General features: G+C 43.6%; 1 protein-coding gene across 1 annotated transcript in view; it reads left to right on the top strand.

The window, feature by feature from the left end:
- The first annotated feature begins 319 nt into the window (after positions 1 to 319).
- gas7a (growth arrest-specific 7a) overlaps positions 320 to 26,502 on the top strand; it is a 34,838-nt gene continuing 8,655 nt past the window's right edge. The window contains exons 1-7 of the mRNA XM_087840087.1: positions 320 to 1,026; positions 8,373 to 8,462; positions 11,084 to 11,199; positions 13,978 to 14,052; positions 18,783 to 18,861; positions 21,243 to 21,374; positions 23,388 to 23,511. Coding sequence (XP_087696213.1) covers positions 898 to 1,026; positions 8,373 to 8,462; positions 11,084 to 11,199; positions 13,978 to 14,052; positions 18,783 to 18,861; positions 21,243 to 21,374; positions 23,388 to 23,511 — 745 coding nt within the window. The 5' untranslated portion in view covers positions 320 to 897. The remainder of the gene's footprint in view (positions 1,027 to 8,372; positions 8,463 to 11,083; positions 11,200 to 13,977; positions 14,053 to 18,782; positions 18,862 to 21,242; positions 21,375 to 23,387; positions 23,512 to 26,502) is intronic.

The raw sequence follows: 26,502 nt of genomic DNA, 5'->3' as shown, positions 1-26,502 counted from the left end.
GGGTGTTGTACAAAGGTGTGGCGAGGAAGCTGCTCCGTGCGCAGCTTTTACGTTCAACGCCTCGGGTGAAGCGGCGTCACGTGAGGAAGACGATAGCGATGTAGCTGCCGGTGTAAACACACTGTTTACACACAGCTGAATCTGAACACTTAACCCTGAGATGTGCGTGCGTCTCATTCCCAAACACACACACACAATCAGAGACGCTGCTTCTCATTGGCTGCTTGTTTTCCCTCCTGCTCTCTCCCCCCTCCCCCCTCCTCCCAGTTGTAATTTGTCTCTTAAATATCATCATTCAGCCATTTCCATCAAGCCAACCCCCATCACCAACACCTACGCCTCGCTGCTCCCTCCTCCTTCACTATCTGGGTCTCTGGGGAGGGAGGTGGGGCAAGGATCATGTAAACACCCCCCCTCCTCCTCATCTGCCTCCTTGTCCTCTCTTTTTTCTTCTTTCCTCGCAAATTCCCCCTCTTCCCATCCTCCAGTGCCTCCATCCCAGAACTAGCTCAGTGATGTTTCTTCATCTTTTCTCTCTCCTCCTGCATGGACATCGTTGGGTGAGGTGAAAGGGGAAGGCAGGTGTGGAGGTGAGGCGGCGATTGGGCTACAACCTTAAAACTCATGTGACAGCACATTAACCGGAGGCGAGACTTTGTCACGCTCCCACAGCCGCCACCAATTCCCCTTACTGCCTCCCTCCTCCTCCTCCCTCATGCTACCTTCCCACCGCAGTTACACACACCTCCCTCCCTCCCCCTCCTGCAACGCAACTCCTCTCCGCTCACTCCGCGGCTTGTGAGACCGTTGGCAGCCTTGGTGCGTGGAGGGAAAGAGAAAGGAGAGAGGAGAGAGTGAGGCTTTCCCAGAATAGAGAAGCAGGAGGAGGTGAGAGGGATGATGATGGAAGCCAGCTTTGACACTGAGGAGAGTTTTGACGATCCCTCCTGTCTCGCCCCGCAGCCCCCCGGCTCTGTTTCGCCGGCCAAGAGGCAGATCAAGGAGGTCAAGGAGACCAAGATCACCGTGAGTACTGAGAAACTTAATCCTTCTCCTTCTTTGTGCCTCTATCTGTGCATCCTCTGCTGAAGCTCCTCATGCACCTCAATTAAGTTCAAATCACTTGTTTTTTCTCTTTTACCATCTGTTGACGTTAAACTCAAATCATAATGCATTACATGTCCTTGTGGAGTAATGTGAGGGGGTTCCCTGCAATACTGGATACCTCAATCATCTGAATGAAGAAGCTGTGCGGGAGTCTCGCACTCATATCGGTCTCATTGACTTGAGCGGCCTCAGTCTATAATATTGATTTTATGTCTGTCAAAGATTAATTCAGGCTTTGGAGACTGTCTGATGTGTTTTTAATGACTGATAAGTGAGGAGCCTGCAGAATCCTGTTGGTATTTTTATGATATGTCAGATTAAGTGTGTGTTTGTCTCCTCCAGTTGTTATCACCCTCTGCAGGTCACACTCGGAGTAGAAACTGAGGTCTTCACCACGGTGCAGGGATTTTTTTTCTATAATGTACACAGTAGCTTTGTGTGAAGATACCCAGACAGTAGTTGCAGTTATGTAATCTCTCAGTCCATAATGACGGCTGTGGTGAGGGGGTGGTGGTGGGGGGGCAGCGGTTAGGCGGTCGTGCGTTGATGGAGAAGCAGACAGAGGTGGGTTTTGTGTCTCGCGAGGGGCTGATTTTGCACTCGGTGGGCTCGCTGACCTGCTGCAGCCACGGGAGCCGTCAGTCTGGCTATTGTGAAAAACACCACCAGACCTGAGAGAGATGCAGCAAGTCCAGTTTCCATGGTGACAAAGGCAATAGCACTGATTAATGGGTGTTGAAATGGAAAACACCGCCATAGGAGAAAGTGGTGGTGGTGGTTTGAGAGGGAGGGGGGAACCATTCAGATATTCACTGAAGACATACTGTTTTGAAGATTATTTCTTCCTCGCCTTTGTTTGCTTTTCCAAAGCCTTTCACAGCTCGTAGATCTATTGTTGTTCTTTGGCTTCATCCAAAGAGTTCTCATGGAGAGATTTTTTTTCCTTCTCCACTAAAAGAAAGAGGAATTTCTGGGAAGTCTTGATGCTTGGGAAGAAAAAAAACAATCATGCATGCTAAATGTCTCTGCAGCAGCTGGAAAAAAAATACAGGTGATAACAACTAAATCAGTGACGTCGGCCCTCAGAGGTGTCTTTTTGTTCGTCGCGGTGCACCTCACGTTACACAACCCCTCCACAGTTGTCATGGAGACGCTCACATCCATGACTGTTGGCAAAATGGACCCTCGCGGGGCGCCGAGGCTTCACACACGAGAAGCAGCCGCCTTGCAACCTTGTTTTCACCTTCACCACATCTGACCGATCGGATCAGATTTAATAATTTTTGAGACTTGAAGTTTTTAATGAAACATTCATGCACATGTGGTTTGACTTGTTGCTGGGCTGCACGTGCTCGGTACCACGTCAGCTGGCATCTTTGCAGAGGAGGTTTCAGTGAAGAAACGGCAATCTGGGTCCGAATGGAAAGAAGAGTTAAAACACGGGCCAGATGTTTTGTCATGTTACCGTGAAAAGGATTCACAGGGTTCATCAGAGTTAGCTACCAAGCTAGCTCACTATCAGAAGATGTTAAGTATTTCTGAAAAGAAAAAGAAAAAAAACGTATCTGGGCTGCTGGTGAAAAAGTAAATGCCAGAAAAGTTCAGCTAATTAACATATGATCTCTCATAAAGTGGCTAGGTATCATTACGCTCATATTTCATGTGGCATCGTTGATCAAGAGCCAAAATGGATGTGACTTAAGTACTGGTTGCTAGGGAAACGCATCTGTTCCGCGTCATTCATTCTTGGAGGTTACTGGATGAAATCGATTGCTTTGGTCGCTAGCAGTACACAAACGCGCTAACTGCTAGTAAAACTTGAAAAAATGTGACAAAATGGAAAATTTCACCTTGAAAGTAAAATAAACCTTCTCCATTTCTGGTTTGTGTTTCTCTTTGCTCAGTATCACTACAGTATGGCCAAGAGCGGGATAGTGTTCATAGACAAGTCTGTGACTGCAGCATTATGCTAGCAACCAGCCTTTATCAAAAGCAAGCTAGCCAAGCTACAATTAAAAGTCAGTATTAGCTCCCATTCTTTGATGCCCGTGCACGCCACCGCATCATTCTCATGAGCAAAGTGAAGCGACGGAGCCATAATTCAGTTCAGCAACATGTGACATCATCCAATGCATGTGAATGAGAAGCAAGAGCGTTGAAGCCTGAAATTAATCGGTGTCAATGCAACATCTGCGTGTGCAAATGGTGTAAATGGCACCATATATTTCAGCTGCCTTCAATCTAAAACACGTTTTAGATATTAAACCTGTATATGTGATTAATGGCTTTAAATGTATCTTACAGTTAGTATTTGTATTAACAACGATTAACCTCGTTTTGTCTCCTGTTTTATCAGCTAATAAACTAAGAACATTCCTGGTTGCTCCCAGGCTTGGAAACAATATTAACAGAGTGGGGGTTTATAGTAAGGTGAACCTGTGTACGGCTGTGAAGGTGGAGTCTTGCAGGAAATGTGCTATATGCTGCTCGAAAACGAACATTTGTTTGTTCATCTTCCAGGTTTACGTCTCTCAGGGACCATTTGTTCTTTGACTTGATTCCCCCCCCCTCCCCCGACTCTCGTCAGCAAAATAAATAAACACAAAAATATGTAATGAAATAAGCATTGCCTGTAGCTTGGATACTAAACTCTCATGAGGGCGAATGCTTATGAATGCTGACTGAGGACTAAATGTGCCAGTTCACTCAGCAAATCTACACTCATATACAGCTTGCAGCTTTGCTTTGTGCTAAATTCAAACAGTCAAGCCCGATGGCTGGACTTCAAACACCCCCCCAAGACTGGCCTCGGTCTGATTTATCACACGCTGTGGCATAAAGGTAATCTATATTAATATTTTATTCTCAGCCCCAGAGTACCTCACTAAGCAGCCATCAGGGAGAAGTAAGTTAGCCAGACAGGCTTCCCTTAGATGAATGGTCTCATTTTTTGCTGGATGTGAGAGGCAGATAAACAACAGTCATGATAAATGTGGAGCCAGTGTAATGGAAAATCTGGTGCCCATGACAATCAGTATGGTCTCTGAGGCAGAAAATGAACAAAGTGACTGGTCTGCACACAGAGTAAATCACACCGCTGCTCCTTTACATTGCAATGTGCTACTGTGAGTTAATGTTGTTTATTAGCTTGCTACCATATCCGTGAGTTTCACTGGCAGTTTGCCTTATTAACGTGTCCTCTGGATTTTAGCGATTATATAACAAAGAGAAGAAGAGCATTACTCATCTATTTTACGTTCTGTTTTTTGGAAGTTGTTATGATGCTTTGTTTGTGGTGGCAAAGAGAGGAGAGAGAGGAAGCCCACTACATATTAATGCTGGGGTTGGTGAAGTTTTAAGTGCAAAATAATCAAGGTTTTATGTGGAAATATACCTGTATATGGAAATATTCACACTCTGTCACAAATACTGAAAATCTAAAGAAATTAACTGTTCTATACTTCTTTCTTGCCTTCTCTTTTGAGCCCTCCAACATAAAGATGTTTGCGTCATAAATCTACTGCATGGCTTGTACAGGAGAGCTTGTAATATACACAAGTATGGCACTTTTATTTTACCATTAAAAATCAGGCGTCATCTGCCTCTAAAATAGATAATTATCAGCTTAGCGTAGCTTCATTGTGAATTTTATTTCATTGTGTATTTTTCCAGCCTCCAAGGCTTTACTGTTTTGGTTTGCTCTTATGGTATTGTGTGCTTAATGCTCAGTGAATACCTCAGGCAGCAGAAAGTGGAGGAAGGCGAGGAACCATCATGGAAGGACAGGCCCCTGCACGGTATGTACCACCGGCAGATAGAGGAGGTGGCTGATATCCAGAAATCCTACCAGTGGCTGGACTGAAAGACAGCACAGAGGCACTAATCATGGCAGCACAGGAACAAGCACTGAGCACAAGATCCATAGAGGCTGGGGTCAATCACACCAGGCAAGACCCCAGGTGCAGGCTGTGTAAAGATGCTCCAGAGACAATCCAGCACATAACAGCAGGGTGCAAGATGCTAGCAGGCAAGGCATACATGGAACGCCATAACCAAGTGGCCGGCATAGTGTACAGGAACATCTGTGCCGAGTATAACCTTGAAGTCCCGAGGTCAAAATGGGAGACGCCCCCAAGGGTGGTGGAGAATGACCGAGCTAAGATCCTGTGGGACTTCCAGATACAGATGGACAAAATGGTGATGGCTAACCAACCGGACATAGTGGTGGTGGACAAACAGAAGAAGACGGCCGTAGTGATCGATGTAGCGGTTCCGAATGACGGCAACATCAGGAAGAAGGAACATGAGAAGCTGGAGAAATACCAAGGGCTCAGAGAAGAGCTCGAGAGGATGTGGAGGGTGAAGGTGACGGTGGTCCCCGTGGTAATCGGAGCACTAGGTGCGGTGACTCCCAAGCTAGGCGAGTGGCTCCAGCAGATCCCGGGAACAACAGCGGAGATCTCTGTCCAGAAGAGCGCAGTCCTGGGAACAGCTAAGATACTGCGCAGGACCCTCAAGCTCCCAGGCCTCTGGTAGAGGACCCGAGCTTGAAGGGGCCAGAAACAAAGCTGCTTTAAAAATGGGTATATATTACACTTTATAATCCCTGGTATAAATAAATAAAGACTATATTTAAATAGCAATATATAGCATTTACACTTAAAAAAAAAACCCTTTTAATCCTTTTTAATGATTCTGTGACTGTATTAAAAAAAAATTTCTTAGCCATCTTAGCAATTTGGTCATGCCAGTAGCCTGTTGTTTGCTAACATTGGCTAGAAATACTTGGTAAATGGTAAATGGCCTGCATTTGTATAGCGCTTTTCTAGTCCCTAAGGACCCCAAAGCGCTTTACACTACATTCAGTCATCCACCCATTCACACACGCATTCACACACTGGTGATGGCAGCTACATTGTAGCCACAGCTGCCCTGGGGCGCACTGACAGAGGCGAGGCTGCCAGACACAGGTGCCACCGGGCCCTCTGACCACCACCAGTAGGCAAATACCTAAAAAGTACCTAAAACTTCTTGGTTTTAGGTGTCAAAACTGAGTTTGAGACAAGATGCCTACATAAACTGAATACCCAATAATGTGGTTAATGTCACCTGAACAGCCAACTGAAATGAATGACTGTTTACCATAACGGTTAGCTGGCTAATCTTAGCTCGCTTCTCTGCTAGCAAGTAAGTTTTTATTTGGTTGGAGACTGTGGCCCTTTCTCAATATGTGTACTTGTGTGTCGCAGACCAAGTACTGTTCCAGTTGTCTGTGAAGGTTCTCAGTCATCCAGGTCATCGTAGTCTAAGGAGCTTGGAAAGAAAAGCGTCTGAACTTCTTTAAGTTGCTTGAAAACGTTTCACCTCTCATCCGAGAAGCGGTGGAGGTCTCAAATGGTGGCGAGTCCCAGATTTAAACCCAGTGGGAGTTTCCCCCCAAAAGAGGGACAAAAGGACCCCCTGATGATCCTCTACCTAATCACATGAGCCAAGGTGTGAACATGGGTGTAGGTCACAATCAGCCCTAAAGGGTGAGCTCATTGGGAAACCTAGCCTCACCCTATCATGTGATTTCCTGAGGTCAGATGGCCCAGGATGTGAGTGGGCATTAAGGTGTCTGGGAAGGGATCTCAAAACTGGATTATAGATGGCAGACAGTTGGTGTCGTAAACCACCGCCTCTGTTCAAAGATGGTCACTCACAGTGGACATAAATGGCTTCTTTCACTCCTCTTTCAAACCATCTGTCCTCTCTGTCCAAAATGAGAACATTGGAATCCTCGAAAGAGTGACCTTTACATTGCCCAGACCTCTACATCGGAGAGACCAAACAGCCACTTCACAAGCGCATGGCACAACATAGAAGAGCCACCTCCACAGGACAAGACTCAGCTGTCCATCTGCATCTAAAGGACAAAGTTGAACATCTTTTAACTTACATGTCAACCCATTAAAACAGGGATTCCCAAAGCGTGGGCTGGGACTCTCTTCGACCATGAAGGTCCTGCAGGTGGGCCGTAGTTTACTTTAAAAGAATTTACTAAATAAATTTACTTTAATAAGTAAATTAAAGATTTTGGTTGGTTGTAATATTGCTCATTAGTCTTTCTTGTGTCTTATGGTTGTGTAGCATTAGCAGTTTATAACCAACTACCTGTGTTGCTTAACAATTTCAAGGACATACATCACTTTCTCTTGCATTTTGAGTAGAGTGAAGACTTAAGGTGATGTTGGCCTCATGGCATTTTCTCTTACGTAAGTGAGCCGCAGCACTCCAGACCTGAGAATGGCTTCATTAAAACACTGGCACTAGAGAAGCATTGAATATATGAAAAACCAATTCCCAAACAGCAGCGTGTGAGATCCTTGTTTACCGGCTTCTGCAGATCTGATAGCAAAGCAGGAGCTCCACCCACACAATAATAGCAAAAGTACCGCTTTGTTTTTGAGCATCCTGCTCGATGCTTTATATTTAGTTTGATGGGTACCACACAGAGTATGCTGTGAATAAATTTTCCCTGGCTTTGAATCTACCCCAAACTTTAATCCTGAAGCATCGCTCACCAGCTGGAGAGGTAAACCTGGATGCACACGACTGATATTGTGTTGCTTAAAACGAGCCCTGTCCTGCTCTTTATTTCACATGCTGGAGTAAAAAGAAAGAAGCAGCTGGTAGATGTTGTTTCTCTCCAGCCTGTGTGACAGCAGTACAGTGGTGAACTCATGCTGTAAACAGTGTGAGTCAGTGTGTGTTTTTGTGCGTTTGTGGATGAAGCAGCCTGCCTGGATGCCCGTGCAGTTTGCAGCAGCGGTTGACATGGCACAGAGGGTATCTTGCAGTGCCAGGAGGGAGGACTCGCAGATGGTGAACATTACATAATTGCAACTCAGAGAGTAATTGAAGACGCTGTGGACCAGGGAGTCTGTATTCAGGCTGAGTGCTGGGTGTGTTTATCTCTCACACTACATATTGTCAAGTTTACAAAGTTAATTTGTTCGATTTGAGCCGTACAGACGAAATGCTTTCTCTTTGTTTTCGGTGATAGTCTGTCTCTCTCTCCTCCCTGAAGCCTCCACGGGTCACCTTCCTCATCGCCACATACGTTTACTCACGACTGACCTTTTTCCCGCCATGCCCATGATCCAGATAAAACTCTAACCTTGCTTGCGTCCACATTTAGTTTCCTTCCCGCAGCACTTCAGCAGCTCTGTTTCAGTTGGGTCATAACTCGTCACCTTTCTGTCTCCTCTCGTTTCTTACTTCAGATAAACTGTGTGACTTTTCCTCTGCCTGGAGAAGGTCCGGAGCAGCAGCTCCTCAAGCCCGACGAATGGAGCTACTGCGATTACTTCTGGGTGAGTTCCTCAAAAGCACAGAGACGCAGCAGAGTCCTGACTCGCTCCCGGGCTTTATTTTTGCATCTCCTGTGACAGTAACCTTTGTGAAGTGCAGCAGCTGTTTTTAACTTTGTACATTACTCTCTTTAGCTTTGGCTTCATAGATTAAAATGTAAACAACGTTTAATTTTAGTCCATTTTAACAAATGTTTAAGCATAAATGTATCTATTTATATACAAGAAAGGTACCAAGAATTAAGCCAAGGTAGAAGTGCCTTAAAACAGCACGGGGGCAGCTCCTCCAGTTGGAAAAGTCTTCTGGTTGCACAAACAACACGTTCTCACTCCCAAACCGTAACATTTTACGCTAGGTGACAAATCGTCAACATATTACGTTTTTGGCTACCAACCACTTAAATGACGACCTCGGAAAAATGAGGAAATATGAGAACCGTATGGACTCAATCTACACATGTTCGCTCTTTTTCTTCAAATCGCTTAGAAACACGCTATTTAACATCATTAAAGTCATGGTTAAGGTCAGGAAAAAGGTTATGGTTAGGGCTAGGGATAAGGTTAGGTTTAGGGCTGGAATACAGGGCTGGAACGTCTATTACCGCGGGAGCGTCATTGCACTGGATTTCGGCCATAACCCGCCGCGTACCATAAGAACGCCGAAGGTCTCCTTTCGCGTTCCTCAGGAACGCCGCGGGACGTGACAAAACGTCGGCATGTTACGCCTCGGGAGTGAGAACGGGCTGGCACAAAAGTCTTCAGCCCTCGATTTCGATTCTCTGCGACCTCAGTAAACACTTTCCCGATGTTGCATGTCATACTGAACAACAAGTGAAGCTCATTCTATAAATTATGGTCATCGTGAGCGTCAGAGAGTAGGATTATCTGAGATATTCACTCACAAGTCATCAGGAAAGGAGCTTGAGGTTTCACTGTCAGATCCACACTTCACTCATTACGTCTCATTTGAAAAACACCAACAGGGTGATGGTGAAACACTCACATAACACATGATCTTGTCCTATAGGCCAGTGGCCCCCAACCCCCGGGCCTCGGACCGGTACCGGTCCGTGAGTCGTTTGGTACCGGGCCATGAGAGTTGAGGCTCAGGTGTGAAATGTATAGTTTTCAGGGTTTTTATCGGTTTTCAGCGTTACTTTGTTATCGTTTTTATCGTTAACTCGGTTTTCCTGGGTCTTTTCACGTGTGTTATGAATAAATCGTCTTTTTTTCGGTACTGGTACTAGTTTTATTTTGTTGTATTTATCCGCAACACCTTAAAGGCCGGTCCGTGAAAATATTGTCGGGCATAAACCGGTCCGTGGCGCAAAAACGGTTGGGGACCGCTGCTATAGGCGGACTAGAAAGTGCCATAAGATTTCTGGTGCCTAAATTAAAGACTTCTGGTAGACGCTCATACACCAGTGAGATATTAATGACTAACCTCGTGTTGTGGATGGATCATCTTAGATGTTCTCTGACCCATTTTTGGTGTCTTCTTCCTGCCATGTGACAGTGTTTTTCTTTGTCCATCGGGTGCTGACTTTACCTAAGTGTAGACTGAACCTTTCACTAATGAAGAAAAACCAGCCACAGAACTTGAATCTTTTCTTGACCGATCGATGTTCAATGTTCTGAATCCAGAACTAGAATATTTTGGTATCTAATCATCATTAAATCTGAAAATGTGGATAAGCTTAATAAAAGACAGGAAGTCCTAAAAATCCTATTTTGTGATGAAAGTACAGACATGAGAACCCATGCAGCTCTTCCCTGTAAAGTGATGATGTTTTCTTTGCAAATGTGACGTTGGATCTTCCATTTTTCTTACCCAGCACATAAACTAGCCTTTTCAAGCATTACACAAAGGATTTGTTTTATTCCAGTCAGCACCTTTTGTTGACCACTTGAGCAAATCTTTGCCGCTAAAAGCAGATAAAAGCAAAACGTTCACATTAAATTGTGTGCGCTGACAGAAAACGGTCAATATGTCGATCCAGCACTCTCCTGCTCATTTAACAAAACCTGTTATCGGTTTTCATGCAAACACAAATGACGTCTCTCCCGCGGCTCCTGCAATTTTCCAAACATTACCATCCTTAATTAGATTTGTACACAAAAACCCTTCAGCCTGTCTAAGTGACTGAAATCCAATCCTCGTCCCCCTGCCGCCTCTTCTGCTGCTGTTCGGCTCCTCGTTTGCGGCCTGTCACATCGTGTTGCGATGTTTTGTCTTGTTTGTCAGCTGACCTGCTGCTCGGACCTGCTGTGCGACATGAATCTGACACTTCTGTTCCTCTTTTGCCACAAATGATGCCGAGCGCCGCACATCCCGGCCCGACCGTTCGCGTGACATTCATGTGCTCAGAAAAAAAAAAGGAACGCACACATGTAACACACACACATGTAACACACACCCACCCACCGGTGACTGACGCACGCACACCAACGCATGCCCTCCTTGACATGCAAGTGTGAGTCACGCTTTCATGAGCACGGCTTGTGACTCAACGCCGCCCGGTCCTCCACACGCTCTCAGATGTAAACAACTAGGAGGTGTTAGTGGACGGTCTGTCCGTGAACTCATTGTTGCTGTGACTGAATGATGCGCTCCTCTTCCTCAGACCGACAGGAAAGACCCCCAGGGCACCACGTTGGTGACGGGCTTCGAGGTTCTCCTGCAGAAGCAGCTGAAGGGCAAACAGCTGCAGAAGGAGATGGCCGAGTTTATCCACGAGAGGTAACGACTCGGCTCCGCTGGAAATAAGCAGTTTGGTGTCAACAGATTAAATTAATTAACTAACAAGAGTTTGAGACACACAGCTGCTCTGGAGTCAGAAATAATCCCAGAGCTGGAAAACCACATTTTGTGAATGGAAGGATTACCAAGGCTATTAATGGAAAAGTCTGGTCATAGTCTCGATTGTCTTGTAGTCTGCACTGACTTTATTAGTATTTTTTATCCATCTAAAGTCTGATCATCTGACCCCACTCTTATCCACCCACTGAGTCATTTGTTTTTATTAATTCCACACTCATTGGTCTCTTTTTCCTACCAGTAGGTCCTTATCACCCTAATAAACACTTGCTGTGTGTTTTGGCTCTGCTCCACAGTGCGTCTTCCTGCCCTCACCCCTCCCTCACCCTGTTTCTACCAGTTTCTTCCTGTTAAAAGGGAGTTTGTCCTTCCCACTATCGCCAAGAGCTTTTTCAAAGAGGGTCGTCTGATTTTTGTGTTTTTTTCTGGATCGTTGCCGTCTTTATCTTACCATATAAAACGCTGTAAGGCAGGGGTGTCAAACTCAAATACACAGTGGGCCAAAATTCAAAACTGGAACAAAGTCGCGGGCTAACATTAATATTTATTGGGAAAAAAAATCTTCCTCCAGATATGAGAATGAATCTTTTCTTATGGACTCAAACACGTTTTTCTGAAAAACTGAATATGGAACAAGCAAAGCTTAATACTAAACAATATATATATTAGCTGTATAACACCAGTAGGTCAGCTCTAATAGAAATTTGGTGTGACTTCACGGGCCAAATGTAATTAGGCTGCGGGCCAGAGTTTGACACCCCTGCTCTAAGGCGACTGCTGTTGTGATTTTGTGCTGAATAAATGAAATGACACTGAAATAAACTGAGTAAGCAGGGGTCGTTCCACCCTGTGAATGCATGCTGTAGGTCTGATTACAGGTTATTAGGCAGTAAAAATCAGCATCACTGAGAAAGTTCAGATCTGAACACTGAGTTCTTTGTGTTTGATCAACATTTCAGTTTCAAAGCATGGAGTCTTCTTCAGTTTTGCTGTGTACAGATTAGGAATACACCCGAGGACAGAACAGTGCTTTCCAGTAATGTAACTGGACACTTTATACACACCCTCGTTTCCTCCCAATAAGAGTTTTGCACTTGTCTGAATGATGCAGCGTTATCGCATCTAGAGTTGGTATAAAACGTGGCAGAAAGACTCCTGACAAACGCTGGATGTAGGCGACACATCAGAATTTAACCAGCTTCACACTCGCTACAGAAACAAATGTAGGATTTTATTAATTACTTTAAAATCTTCAGGGTTATCACACACTGCTGTTACAGGTCCAGGTTTAAACCAAGAACAAACACTGTGGAACAAGCGTATTCACACTCCTATTCAGTCAATCATTTCATATTTCAACACACCTGTCATGTAATGTTGTTGTGTTCAGCTAAGTAGCTAAGTAAGTCAAGTTAATATAGTAACTAAGAGTTAACTAAACCAAGTTTGACACTATAATGAGTCTCTGTTCAAAGACGTATCGCTTGCGCGCGTGAGCTACTTAATATTTTTTAAAAGCTAGAAGTAAAACTAAACTAAACCTCTTAAAAAGTGAAACTCAAGTAAAATAAACTGAAACTAAACCTCCTTAAAAGTGAAACTGAACAAAAATGAAGTGAAACTAAAGTAAACTAAACCTTAAAAACTGAAACTAAAGTAAAACTCTGTAATAAAGCATTTATTTTTTTCGCTCTCTGTAAGAAATGGAAAGCCTCTTAGCCTGGTAGGTTGATGTGTATGAAAGCTTTTCAACGAAAGCATACCTAAAATGATTTTATTATGTGCAGCACATTAAATCCACACACAGTACAGTTGCAGGTTAAATGATCCTCTGTGTGGTTTCACTCTGTTATTAGAGAGCTGTAGATCTCAGCAGGATATTTCTGGGCTCAAAATGAGCCTGTGGGAGGTCATCGTTACACATTAGCACGACTGATCCACATCTTCATTAACACAAAGAGTCAGTGTTACCTTCCTTAAGAGAAGTCTGAGCTTTTTCCTCTTATTTCTGGGTATTTGACAAACAAAATGCCTTTTACGGTTGAGTACGCGAGGGTGTGCCAAATCTTCTCGTATGCGGGAAAAATCCTCCTACTGAATCAGAACAAGGACGTCACAAACACCACAAATAACTTTTACATCCGATCTCACGCCTCCCTATAGAATTAGCTCCACCTTATCCAACAAAAGCTCCATTCACGTCGTGGGAAGTGAATGAGGAATCTCCTGTGAATATACTTAGAATTGACTCAAGATTCCCAGTTCCTTTGGGAAGATTTCCTGACCTTTTCCCATTTCTCCGGGTTGCTCGGTGCCTGTGAGAATTAAGTCGAGGCATTAAGTCAAAGAACGGGCCTGGTGACCTTCTTTGGGTGACAGATTTACTCAGGTGTGGTCGGTAAATGTGAGGTAGTGAATGTCACAGAGGGCACAAACACGGCTCCCGGGGCTGAACGCAGCCCGGGGCGAAAATGAGTAAATCTCACAATGAAGGCGCGAAGAGCCGCTCTGAAAATGAACTGCTGTAAAGCAAAGCAGGGGCTCGGCTGGGCTGCCGATGTACGAGGGTCAGAGCTATGCCCGGTGTTGGATTCTTTAAGATTCAGAAAAGTATTTTCTTCCAACCACTGAAGCTGTTTCTGTCTGTCCTCCCTTGAGCCAGGCAGCTGACAGTTCCTCATCTTGTTGTTTGTGTTTCAGGATAAAGATTGAGGAGGAATATGCCAAGAACCTCTCCAAGCTGTCTCTCAGCCCCCTGGCAGCGCAGGAGGAAGGGTGAGTGCAGTAAACAGAAGCTGTGAGATGAATCAGTGAGTGCAGCTCAAAAAGCTTCCTCTCGAAACAGGAGACAGTTTCAATAATCGCCAGAACCGCTTCTAAAGATAGGACGATTTTAAAATAGATTCATCCTGTTTGTGTTTGATGCTGCTTTCAGAGATGACTCCTGTCATCGCGCTTGTCTGTCGGCAAAATAACACGACGGCCTATGAGTCGATCCTAGAAGCAGTTGGTAGGAAGGGAAAGGCTTGGCAAGGGTGGATTTAACTGCTTTCCCGACACTCATAAAAACTTATTACATTAAATTGAAGATCAAATATCAAAGAATTCAATGAGATATATAAAAAAAATGTCCAGTAAAAAAGTTTAGGTGACCACTTTAAAATATTATGGTATTTATAATATTATAATTATCCATCCATTCGCTTCCGCTTATCCTTTTCAGGGTCGCGGGGGGCGCTGGAGCCTATCCCAGCTGTCATAGGGCAAGAGGCGGGGTCCACCCTGGACAGACAACCATTCGCACTCACTTTCATTCGCACATTCACACCTAGTGGCAATTTGGATTATCCAATTAACCTATCCCCACAAGCTGCATGTTTTTGGACGGTGGGAGGAAGCCGGAGTACCCGGAGGGAACCCACGCAAACACGGGGAGAACATGCAAACTCCACACAGAAAGACCCCGGCCTGATGTTGGAATTGAACTCAGGACCTTCTTGCTGTGCGGCTATTATTATTATAATTATTATTATAATTATAATATTTAATATTTATAATATTATTTGAAATGATTGAAAAACACAGCATTGATGACATGGGGCCATATTTACTAACTAGTGACAAGATTAGATGTGAGAGGTGGGAACTCCTGACTGATCCTGTTACATATGTATTTCTGAGACAAGACGTGAACTATAAAGAGAATATTTAAATCAAGTGTGCCAACAAACTGATTTTATAGCCTTTGCATTTGCTGCATTTGGTGTTGGCCTAAGAAATTTACATCACCAGTGGTTTGTGTTTCTCTTTTCTTTGTGGGGTGTATGCAGCTAAACCACACACTGTATGTAGAAGATGCACATGAGGCCCTTTTCCATTAGTACCTACTCGGCTTGACTAAAATGTGACGTCATCAGACTGCATGCCACCGATTGGCTGGTCAGTAGCATCACTTGATGAGTCACGAGAGCATCTCGTTCACGAAAATTAAAACCATTTGCCATTTTTGAAACCCGGCAACCAGGAAGATGGCTATAAAAAACAGCACTTTGATCCCCAAGGCTGACAAAAAGCCACAGACCGAGTAGCGGGTATATTCTTGCCTCGACGTCCACCTTTTTTTAAAGCGTCCATGTTGCATATTAATGCCGTTGCTATGACAACCAGGCATGTTAGGTACGCTCAAAAAAATTAAATTGGGCGGTTATTACATTTACAAAATTCAAACTTGTAATGTGAACAACATAATTTCATGTTTCTGTGGTGAACGTATTTAAGTCATGTAGGATCTGTATGAAATTCAACAACTTAATATATTTTTGTTGAGATGACAGTGGCGTGGAGGTTGCTGTCCATTTTTTTATTCTGATGTGACTGAGCTACAAGTGCTCTATATGAAACCAGTTGTCACCCACTGGTTTGTGTTATCGTGAAGCATCAACTTTAGCGTTTTGACCTTCATGTTGGGGTTTTGTAGCCAGAAGTGACCATATTCAGACAGAGTGCTAAGTTACAAGCTAATGCTAAAGCTGCAGCCATAACACAGAAACTGATACCTGCTAATTAGTGCTAACAGACTGAAGTACTCATTCAATAAGTATTCTACTACTAGTATTCATTAAAGCCTATGCAGACTATGTCGCATTATCAGGTAAGTCCATAAAAATTCCCCACACTGCTTCTCTGCTTTGATGTCATGATTGATCAGTATTGATCAGTATGTACTGCTTTGCTCTGGACTGACCTTTGCTTGTATTGATCAGTTTGGTCGTAGGATGTTCACAGGGCAGCAGGAGGTCAAACCAATTCTTCAAACACACTCAGATCGTTATTCATTTCCCCCACATTCAAACAAATAAAGCATCAGGTCAAACATATACATAGAATATAAATAATTATTTTTGTTTGTACAATCTCGAGATCATCTTAAAAGACATGGTAACAAATTCTGCTCATTTCCAGCTTCATGTTTTCATTCTGGGACTAGAGTAGCTTTGCATGACTCATAGTTTAAAATAATCCATGTTTATCTCAAACTGGGGCTTGGTGTAGCTACTTGAACAAAATAATTCATTTGACCTTCTCTACTTTTGTGGCCGCTCTATATTTAAACCAGATTTCTTCTGACATCTGTTCTCAGTGACAGTATGAAGCTAAGACTAAAAAAAGGAACAGGCTGGTACTTTTAAAATGTTTTTCTGCTCAATTTGAGCTTTCTCAGTGCTTTCTTGCTACATTCACCCATTCAAACACACACATTCACTTTTTTATGCCTAAGCACTTTTAATCTAACACACAGTCCAAAAGTTGCCTCAGGATCAACTCAGGGTTCAGTATCCCGCCCAAGGGTACTTTGAAGTACAGGCTGGAGGAGCCAGGGATCAAACTGCTGCCACTAAAAGGAGAGTTCAGAACCAGAAACAATCCTGCAATCCTGAAAGTAACTCAAAAAAAGAAAAGTGTGTTCTACCTTTTGTCAGTTTGGTGAAATCTTCCAACACAACCAGACTGAAGAAGCTTTGGATTTTTGCAAACTGTCAGTCACATGTTTGTAGGGCTGCACGATTTTTTTTGCTTAGAATTGAGATCACGATTCTCTCACGATTTTCTTTTCCAGTATAAATATTTATTGCATTTATTAACTGCACATCAACTTCGTAACAGTTGAGACTGAACATAAAAACAATAAATAAACATAAAAATAACAAATGTCTCACATTTTGTCGTTGCCGCAAAATGTTGTACTGCTTGAAATTCCGTCTCCACCGTTGCTCCACACTGCGTGTATAGAGCAGGAAGTGCAACAATAGAGAAATAGTTGCGGGACGGCACTGTGTAGCGTTTGTCTAGGGTGTTGATCATTTTCCTAAATCCCTCGTTTTGCACAGTGTTGATGGAGCCATATCTTTGGTCAGGTGATAAGTAATAGCCTCCGTAATTTCTTTGCGCCTGCGGGAGTTCGACGTGTATAGGGAAGCGCTGTATAAGGTTCCCGTTATTGATGTTTGGGTGGTTGACCAGGACGGATTTTCTCCTGTCACTTTCTCGTCATCCCTGACCTGTTCTCCGTTGTTTTTTTCCCTGCCAATTTTAGCAGCCAGCTTCTGTATCACGTGGTATAAGGCTCCGCCCTCGTCATTTGTCGAGCAGGAAGAGTGAGCGCTTGTTTTCATGCAGATTACGTCCCGGATCAAAATGCGGTACAATCGTCGTCGTCTTTTTTTTTTTTTTTTTTTTTTTTTTAATCGTTGTCATTTGGAAATGAGATCGCACATAAGTATGAATTGAGATCGCGATTTTTTAACGATTAATCGTGCAGCCCTACATGTTTGTATTGATGTTCTGAGCTTTTTGTGTCACAGTACTGGGTCTGTGACGCAGTGTCTTTGTGTGGGTTTTAGTTATATTCTTTGATTGTTGTAATTCATGGGTTTTGGTTCTGCTTGTGTTATATTTTTTGGTTTCTGTTATTTTGTCTTTCTCACGTTCCTCGTCTTGTGACGCTCGTCTGCATGTTCCTCCTCCTTCCCAGTCAGTCGTTTCTTAGTCTCAGTGTCAAATCCGCGTCTCCGTGTTGTACTTCCTGTTTTACTTTGACAGTCTGTGTCCTTTGTCCATGTATTCCGCTTTGCTTCCTTTGTCTCATTAGGTCTGATTTGTCCCAGCTGTGTTACCACCTGTTCCCCATCCTCTCATTGTCCTGCTGGTGTGTTTAAGTCCTGTGTTTCTCTTTGTCAGGTGTCGCATCGTAACCTCTCCACGCTGTGTTTTCTCCTCTGTGTTTGTGGTAGCGTTCTAGTTAGCTGTTCAGTTCTGTTTTCTAGTTTCCCCAGATTTCTAGTTAGTGCTTCGTGCTTCTGGTTTTAGTTTCCTTATATTCATGTTTGAGTTTTCCCAGCAAATAAAGCTGCTGCTTTAAGTCTTTGCCCTTTATGAGTCCTGCATTTGGGTCCTTCCTCCTGCCGCTCACAGCACACTACATGACATTTTGATCCATGGCTTTGACAAATATGATCCTTTGGTGTCATTTATTAAAAATACTGGCAGCTGCCAGTCCACCTGTGGTATCAATTTAACATCCTAAGCGACTTTGTTCTCAAACTTGGGTTTCCACTCCCTCTGCCCAGCGGGTGACGACAATACTCCATCAGCCTTTTACAGCTGTCGCTAACACTGAAAAGAAGAAACTAGTAATGAAAAGAATAAAAGCTAAACTTAAACGAGCAAATTTATTATTATTATTTTTTATTTATTTTGTTGAGGTCTGCACAGAGTCCTTTGAGAACTTTCTTTGTTTTGTTATATATAAGCTGAGACCATTATTTGAAACTTTGCTTAGGTTCTGTACGTATGGTTTATTTGTTTTGCTGCACAGAATCTGCTTTTGCTTTTTATGCCGTTAAGGTAACAATTATGCATCTTGTATCTGCTTCGTCTGCACACTTTGACCCAACCGTTCAATGCTTTTGATCTGTGAGTTTAACTTCACGTCGATGTTCTCTCAGGACTCTCGGAGAAGCGTGGACTCAGCTTAAGAAGAGTCTCCATGATGAGGCTGAAGTTCACCTCAAGTTCTCCAACAAGGTAAAATCTACTCATATACAGATTAAACACCAGGATTCAATTAGATCAGCTCTACTTTAGCATTATTATTCTATCCTGTAGACAGAATCATGAAGGTTTTTTCTTCAGCCTTGATTTTTCAGTTTTGTGCACCTTCAGGTCAAGTGTTGAATGTTTTCAGTCAGCTGTGGAAACGGATACTTGATCCGACCACATCCCGAGGTGACGGCTTTTGTTTACTTCAGCCTCGCCTGCGTTGACCACAGAAAATGACCCGTCTGTGAGTCCGATTACCGGCGATGCAGAAGCAGCATAGTGGCTTCAGAGGCAGCCTTAAATAAAGCAAAGGCAGCCTCTGAGCTTTTCGTAGCTCTCTGTTGTCTAATTAATTAGCTACGTATTCTGACAAGCCCCACGCCGAAGGCTATGCAGGCCTTTCCCAGCTCCAGCAGGGCTCCATGCTTTGTTATCGTGGGTGGAGGTAAAGTAGAACAAGGCGGAGGAATGAGGAGTCTTATCAAGCCTGCAGAAGCCGCGACTTGTTTTGCTCTTCGAGTTAAAATAAGCTACAGTTCATCAGTAGCTTCAAGCTTTGCCATTTGCACCAGATTAGTATTCAGCATGCAGAGCCATCAGTGCTGAAAGGCACCTCGCAGTCCGTTGAAATGTCATTTAAAAAAACAAATCGTAATATTGGACGAACTTTTGCTGAGAGACAGAGAAACAGACGGTAACTGTTCCTCTTTATGGATCAGAACAGGAAGCAGGCTTTACTAATGTTGACACCCATTTACCTGCACTTTTCCACAGTTTAATAAATGCACTGCCGATGTATGTTTTGATTTTAAGGTGCCTAAAAACTGCAAATTGTGCTGTTCACACTTTAAGATATGGATCCAATAAACATAAAGGGGAGTAAGTTTTGATCCAGGTAGACTGTGCAGTGACATTACTAACCAAACTGTGGGCTGAAACGCTCCATGCTACATCCCCCTGTCAAAATTAAGCAAAAAACAATCAAAATCCACAAACATGTAAATCCCAGAAACATTTGAATGGTGCGTGAGGTCTCTGATACAACCCCATAACTGCTGCCGGGCACCAAGGAGTTAGCCGCTACCAGTAAACTTTCAAAATTACCTAAAGCTGATGCAGTAAAAGGGCAGGTGTTCTTCAGAAAAAAACTCAGTATAAAAGACATGGTAACAATCGTAAACATCGGGTTAGCTTTACACCTCTAGAGCCGCTCTTGGAGACTAAATGCTTTCTTCTACACCAGGGGTAGGCAACTCCAGGCCTCGAGTGCCGGTGTCCTGGAGGTTTTAGATGTGTCCATGATCCATCACAGCTGATTTAAAGGGCTAAATGACTCCTCGGCATTTCTTGAAGTTCTCCAGAGGCCTGGTAATGAACTAATCATTTGATTCAGGTGTGTTAACCCAGGGTGCGATCTAAAACCTGCAGGACACCGGCACTCGAGGCCTGGAGTTGCCTACCCCTGTTCTAGACTGATAAAATCCATCTATTTTCTTCCACTTGTCCAAAGTTGGGTTATAGTGGCAGCAGGCTAAGCAGTGTATTCCAGATGCTTTTGCACGATGTGCTCCAGATGATATATATAGTCTCTCCAGCTAGTTGTGGCTGAACCAGAGATTCTCCTTTCAGCTCGCTTTGACCAAAAACCTCCAAAGAAAGACACGAAGGAGGCATCGTGATCAGATGCCCAGAGGACCTCAGCTAGCTCTTTTCAACACAGAGCCTAGCCACCCAACGGAGGCAACTAGTTTCTGCTGTTTGTATCCACGGTTTCATTCTTTCGGTCACTTACGACTCGCGCCCATAGGTTAGGGGGGTCACCACCTGCCAACCTGTGAGCATCAGGAGTGGATCTTACTCATATAGATGAAGTAAAGCCACTCTTTGGAATAATTCATTGTATTCAGATTTACATCACAGGTAAAATTAACCACACCTACGAGTTCTGTTGGTAGATTGAAGATTCTAGTTCTTGTATATCCACTTTTTTCTACTTTAAGCTCAGTTTAAACGTGGACTCAAGCTTTAATTTAACTTCAATTTAATTCAGTTAAATTCAGAAGTTCCTCAAGGACTGTAAGGTAAAGAAAGAAAACCCAGCAATCAAATGACCGTCTTTGATCAAGCACTTGGTGACAGAGGGAAGCAGAACCGGGCTCAGGGAGGGGCACCTAAAGCAGCTCTGCCATAATTGCAGAGTAAAGCTTAAAGTAATTCTTTAGATTTATTTCTGATTTTGTGCATGGGTGGGTGGTTTTGTATTTGACTGCATTATGCTGAAAATGAGAGAGCAAAGCATTAGGAACACCAGAAAGCTCTTAAAGCACGCTGCACATTACTGATATCTGACTGCTTTGTCTTCACAGCTCCACACGGAGGTAGAGAAGCCCTTGCTGACCTTCAGGGGCGACAACTTCAAGAAGGACCTGAAGAAGTACGACCATCACATCGCCGACCTCAGGAAGCAGCTGGCCAGCCGCTACGCCAGCGTGGAGAAGGTGCGTGGAGATGCCGTCGCTGACATGCACACAAAGCCTGCAGTAAAGCTTCACGCAGACGAGTGTTTGTTTGGATCAGAGCGATGACATAATGATAGCAGCTCCGGTGCCTCCTACGCTCGGCCCTTCATGGCAGTCGGTGTTTTGTTGCTGCTTCCCACCTGCTGTATCGGCTCATGAATGGATGCGGATTCTGTCTTGCACAGATCATTTTTTTTTCTGCTTTTCACTTTTATTTTTGTGGCATGTTGTGGTGGGTGGCAGCAATATGTGAACACTGTGTTTTCACTGCCAGAAGAGCTAGAAGCAGAGCCAACAACCTCGCTTTGTTGGCAGTTGTTCGTGCACCGTCATTTCTACTAGAGATCCAGGGAGCCTTTTGCTGTTTCCATTAAGATTATTAGTCTTATTAGTGCCACACATAACATAGGTGGAAATCATTTCCTACTTGTAGAAAGCCATTTTTATTGTTTTTATTTTGCTGCATCGTAGTTATTCAGCAAAATAAGATAACGCTGTCGGTTGGTCCAGGAGGCGACTCAGGAGGGTTAAGCAGCTTCCTGTCCACACTGTGTACGTTGGGGAAGGCGTTCAGCTGACCTTAGCTTAGGACATAGGCCTAGCCCCAATGACACTCCTTCTATGGTGGAGGCAGAGTCTGGTGGCAGTGGCAGGGTGGATGAAGTTCACTCTGATGAGTTTCTGAAAGCTCTGGATGATGTGGGGCTGTCGTGGTCGACACCTCACCAATACTGTGTGGAAGTCATGCTGGAGGGGACCCATTAGTCACACTTTGGATGTGTCAGTCGTCCTGAAACACTGGACCAGCTCTTTACACTCTCAATGCTCTGCGAGGATGTGTGGGAGTTTGCCTAACCAGTCTACATGTGTGTTGTGTACTCAGAGCATCTGGATTTTAGAAGTATAGGGTATTGAAGTCCTCCTGTGCAACCGCTATAATTGCTTGGCCCTTTTATTGCCAGCTGTAGGTCAGATTCATCTCATTGGGTGTTGGACTCTGTGACCATGACTGATGGATGGAGGGTGGCGGGTTGATGGCCTCGGGATCTCGTCGCTGCTTTTGCAGATCGTCGAGCGTTGACTTCCTGCTCACATTGGGCTGTTTGCAGACCAGTGTGAAGCAGCTGGAAAGAGAATTGCATCTCAGTCTGAGGCCGTGGTTTTCGGTATGAAAAGGGTCATTTTCATTACGCGCTGTATTTGCAGTGATGCAGACGTTGCACTGGTCCATCGTGGTGAGGAGAGAGCGTGAAAGTGCAGTCATTCAGGACAGCCTCAGAGTAGCTACTCTTCCTCCACATTGAAATGAGCGATTATTAGGATGCCTTCTGGGCGCCTCCTGGGTGAGATGTTCCAGACTTGTCCTATCAGGAGGAGGCCCTGGGGCGGACCCAGAGATTTCTTGGCTGGCCTGGGAACACTTTGGTATTCCCCAGAAGAGCTAGAGGATCCGTGGAGATGGAGGTCTGGGCATTACTTGTGATCTGGACTGCGATGGATGGACTTATTAAGTTCTTGTCCTGTAGACACTTTAATGAATTATATTCAACTTTTTACATACGTTTCTATTTTCAGTTTCCTTTAGATTTTTACCTTCAGCTCTTAAGCAGTCTTCAGATTTACTCTGTACTATACTATACCACTTTTTAATATCTGCATTATGCTTTATTTTTTGGTTTTTCTGTCTTCTGTCTGATAAAACTGAAAAGAAATATCTGCTGCTCAATGTCTCAGGTTTAAAATGGGCTCACATCGCCTTTATTATATTATTCTGTGTTTACATTTCAAACACAGCACAACCTTGGAGAGTTGCCTATGTAAGAGGAAAGACTCAATGGTATAGATTAGAAGTAGATTAAAGGATGAGACCAGGATCGCAGCACGGATGTCAGAAGCCAGCATGAAAAGGCTGTAATGACTGTAGTAATAGATGTAGGTGCAGTAAATCTGAGGATTACCACGAATGACTCATTGTTTCTGTGCGCGCCGCAGGCACGTAAAGCCCTGGCAGACAGGCAGAAGGATCTGGAGGTGAAGACCCAGCAGCTGGAGATTAAACTCAGCAATAAGACGGAGGAGGACATAAAGAAGGCCCGGCGGAAATCCACACAAGCAGGTCAGAGGTCAAAGTTTCACAAAAGTACAGTCGTCAAATAATAACTGGAAAATTCAGGGAAGTTTACAGAAATCTGAAACAGCTGGACAAAAGAACAGGATAATGAAGTTTTAAAGCACATCTGTGAGCAGCTGGAAACGATAAAAGAGGTTTGTAAGTGGTTTCAGTTCCCCTTGTTCCTGGGGTAAAGGAGGAGTTTGACATTTTTGGACAGTAAACCTGTTTTTGTTTAAAGAAAGGAGAAGATGGAAACCAGCCTTATTGTTACCGTACCACTTTTTCTACCGTTTATGCTAAGCTAAGCTAAGCTAAGCTCACCTGGCTGTAGCTTTGTGCTGCACAAGGAAGTCAAACTTAAGGTAGCAGTCTAAAGTTTGCACACTCACGCGTTTGTGTAGCTACTCTACAACATGTAGTGTCAGTATTACTGGAGAACCACTGGCTGTTATTATCATTATCAGCTGGACTTAGCAGCTGCTTGCTGAGCACATCAGGATGACCCTGCCCAAACCTACTTGAGTATTTTAGAAAACTTACCTTTTTTTACGCCTTTTGACATTTCGCTCACACGTGTAAACATCTGTTTATGTCACTGAAGACTAAAGTTTTCAAAAACTCAAGTTCTGCACTTGCGTGTGGACAGGAAGTCAAATATTTGGTCCTCTAACATCACAACAGTGTGTGCCTTTATATCCTTTTTGTCATGAACTAGCTGTGTGGAGGCAGATGAGGACCCAAACGCAAAACTCACGGAGACAGGAACTGAACTCAAAATCACTGCTTTATTGCAGGCCTTAACACGAAACAGAACTAAACTGGGAATACTAACAGAAGACCGAGGGAACGCAGAAAGACACACAGGTTCGGGGAGGAGACATTGACGACGCGACCCTGAACTGAGGGAGACATGCACATAAATACACAGAGGGTTAACGAGAGAAGTGGGAGCACACGGGGAACACAGCTGACACAGATAATCGTAACGAGACAGGGCAGGAGTGAACACAACATGACGCATACTGACGAGAGACTGTCAAAGTAAAACAGGAAGTACACAGAGGTTCAGACAGGAGGAGAGAGAGCACAGACATAACGGGCTGGGGAAAACATGGAATGAAACACAAGGAGGGGAAACGAGGGCTCACAGATACACAGAGGGGTAATCAAATAAGGAACATCTTTAACAGAACCTAGGAACCACGGCATAAGGAACAAAATACGAAAATACAAGAAAACTAAGAATGCTGGGCCAACATGGCCCAGGACCGTGACACTTTTTAGACGTCATTGTCATGTTATTGTTTGCATAATAACTTTCTAAGCTTCTAGTTGGTCAGCTTTACAGTTAGGGTTCTATCGCTTAAGTAAAATAAATACTTTACTTAAAAAATAAATTGGTTATTTTACATAAATAAATACATAAAGAAGTACAGAATTAAATGTAGAAATTCAAATTAAAAGTTAAATATGTGCAGGAATAAAACTTACTGTAAAGCACATTAATAAATAAATATTGATTTGTGATATTTTTTATGCATTTTTCGTCCTCCATATCCATCTGCAGCGTGGAAGGCTTCAACTAAAATATCAGCCATATGTTCAATATTCTGCAGACTGTGTGGATGCGTTGTTATTATGATGTGGGGGTTTTCTCGCCAAAGAGAAGAAACTCTATGTTTGGCATCCTAATGAGAAAAGATCCTGTTGTAATAGTTTCCCTCTGGAGAGGAAACGCTCTGCAGGAACTAATCTTTCTGTCCGCCCCTCAGTAGCTTAGTCACGGTTCACAACACTAATCAATAACTTTCACGAGGCTCAGGTGATTGATGTCAGCTTTGTGCTGCTGCTACCTTAAAGTTGGGCCAGATACTACTCGCTGCTAAACACAGGGAGGTGTTTTACCCATTTTACCTGCGCTGAAGGAATTTTAATAAGCATCTATGGTTTAACTCTTTTCCAAGCTCAGTGTAAGGATGCAAAGAGCTGAAACTTCCTGCCGTCTTTGGTCAGCGGTAAAGAAACTGCAAGGAGAGGCTACATCAAAAGGATGTTTAGGATCATAGACAGTAGCTACAGTGATGTCGTCTGGTTTTGAAGCCTTAGAAGAGCATTTTTAACATCTTTCAAACTCAATGTGAGGAGCGAGGGACAGACTGCATGCTCAGTGGCTAATGACTTTTCAGTCACAAGTGTTTACCCAATGAAACGAGTGACTGAGCCCATAATATCATCAGGAAAGTGTTTAGAGAGGTCCTGTACACTTCAAGACGACCAGAAATCCTTTTGTTTTCACAGGCTTCGCCCCCTAGTGGCTATTAAATAGAATACAGGTTAGAGGCACTTGTGTGTCGTCTTCATTTTTCAGAGCCAGAAGCTGCGTGCATCTGTTTTAGCTGTCGACGTTTAGCGTGTATTGGAAATCCTGTTTACAGCCTCATATAAAGGTAACTGTCTAAGAACTGAGCTTGAACTAATAAAAACCACAGTGCTGATGAAATACAATATAACACAAACAAAACACAAACATAGCAACATCAAAGCAGTTTTATCAATTTACTATAAAAATACAGTATTTCTATAATATAAAACAAATAAAATGTTCAGTTTCTTTCAATTCTTCACGTGAATCATCTGAGGGGAGGAAATGAAAAAGTCATGTAAAACTTTACCTTCATCCTGTGAATATTTCACAGTTACAGGACCTCGAGGTCGAGGGCAGGTTGAAGTATGGCCCTTTGTTCCAGCACATATCTACAGACGATATTTACATTTTGTTTTCAGGGATGAAAAACACATTTAAGCTCTGTTAAAAAACCACAACCATCAGTTTAATGTCGGCTGCGTAGAGCAGGGGTGTCGGACTCCAGGCCTCGAGGGCCGTGTCCTGCAGGTTTTAGATCTCCCCTTGGGTCAACACACCTGAATAAAATGATTAGTTCATTACCAGGCCTCTGCAGAACTTCAAGACATGTTGAGGAATTGATTTAGTCA

The sequence above is a fragment of the Neolamprologus brichardi genome, chromosome 4 (assembly GCF_056152115.1).
Source record: "Neolamprologus brichardi isolate AB-2024 chromosome 4, ASM5615211v1, whole genome shotgun sequence".
In the NCBI taxonomy this organism is placed as follows: Eukaryota; Metazoa; Chordata; class Actinopteri; order Cichliformes; family Cichlidae; genus Neolamprologus; species Neolamprologus brichardi.
Note: the sequence above shows the minus strand (reverse complement) of the source record. Positions and strands in the feature narration are given on the sequence as shown.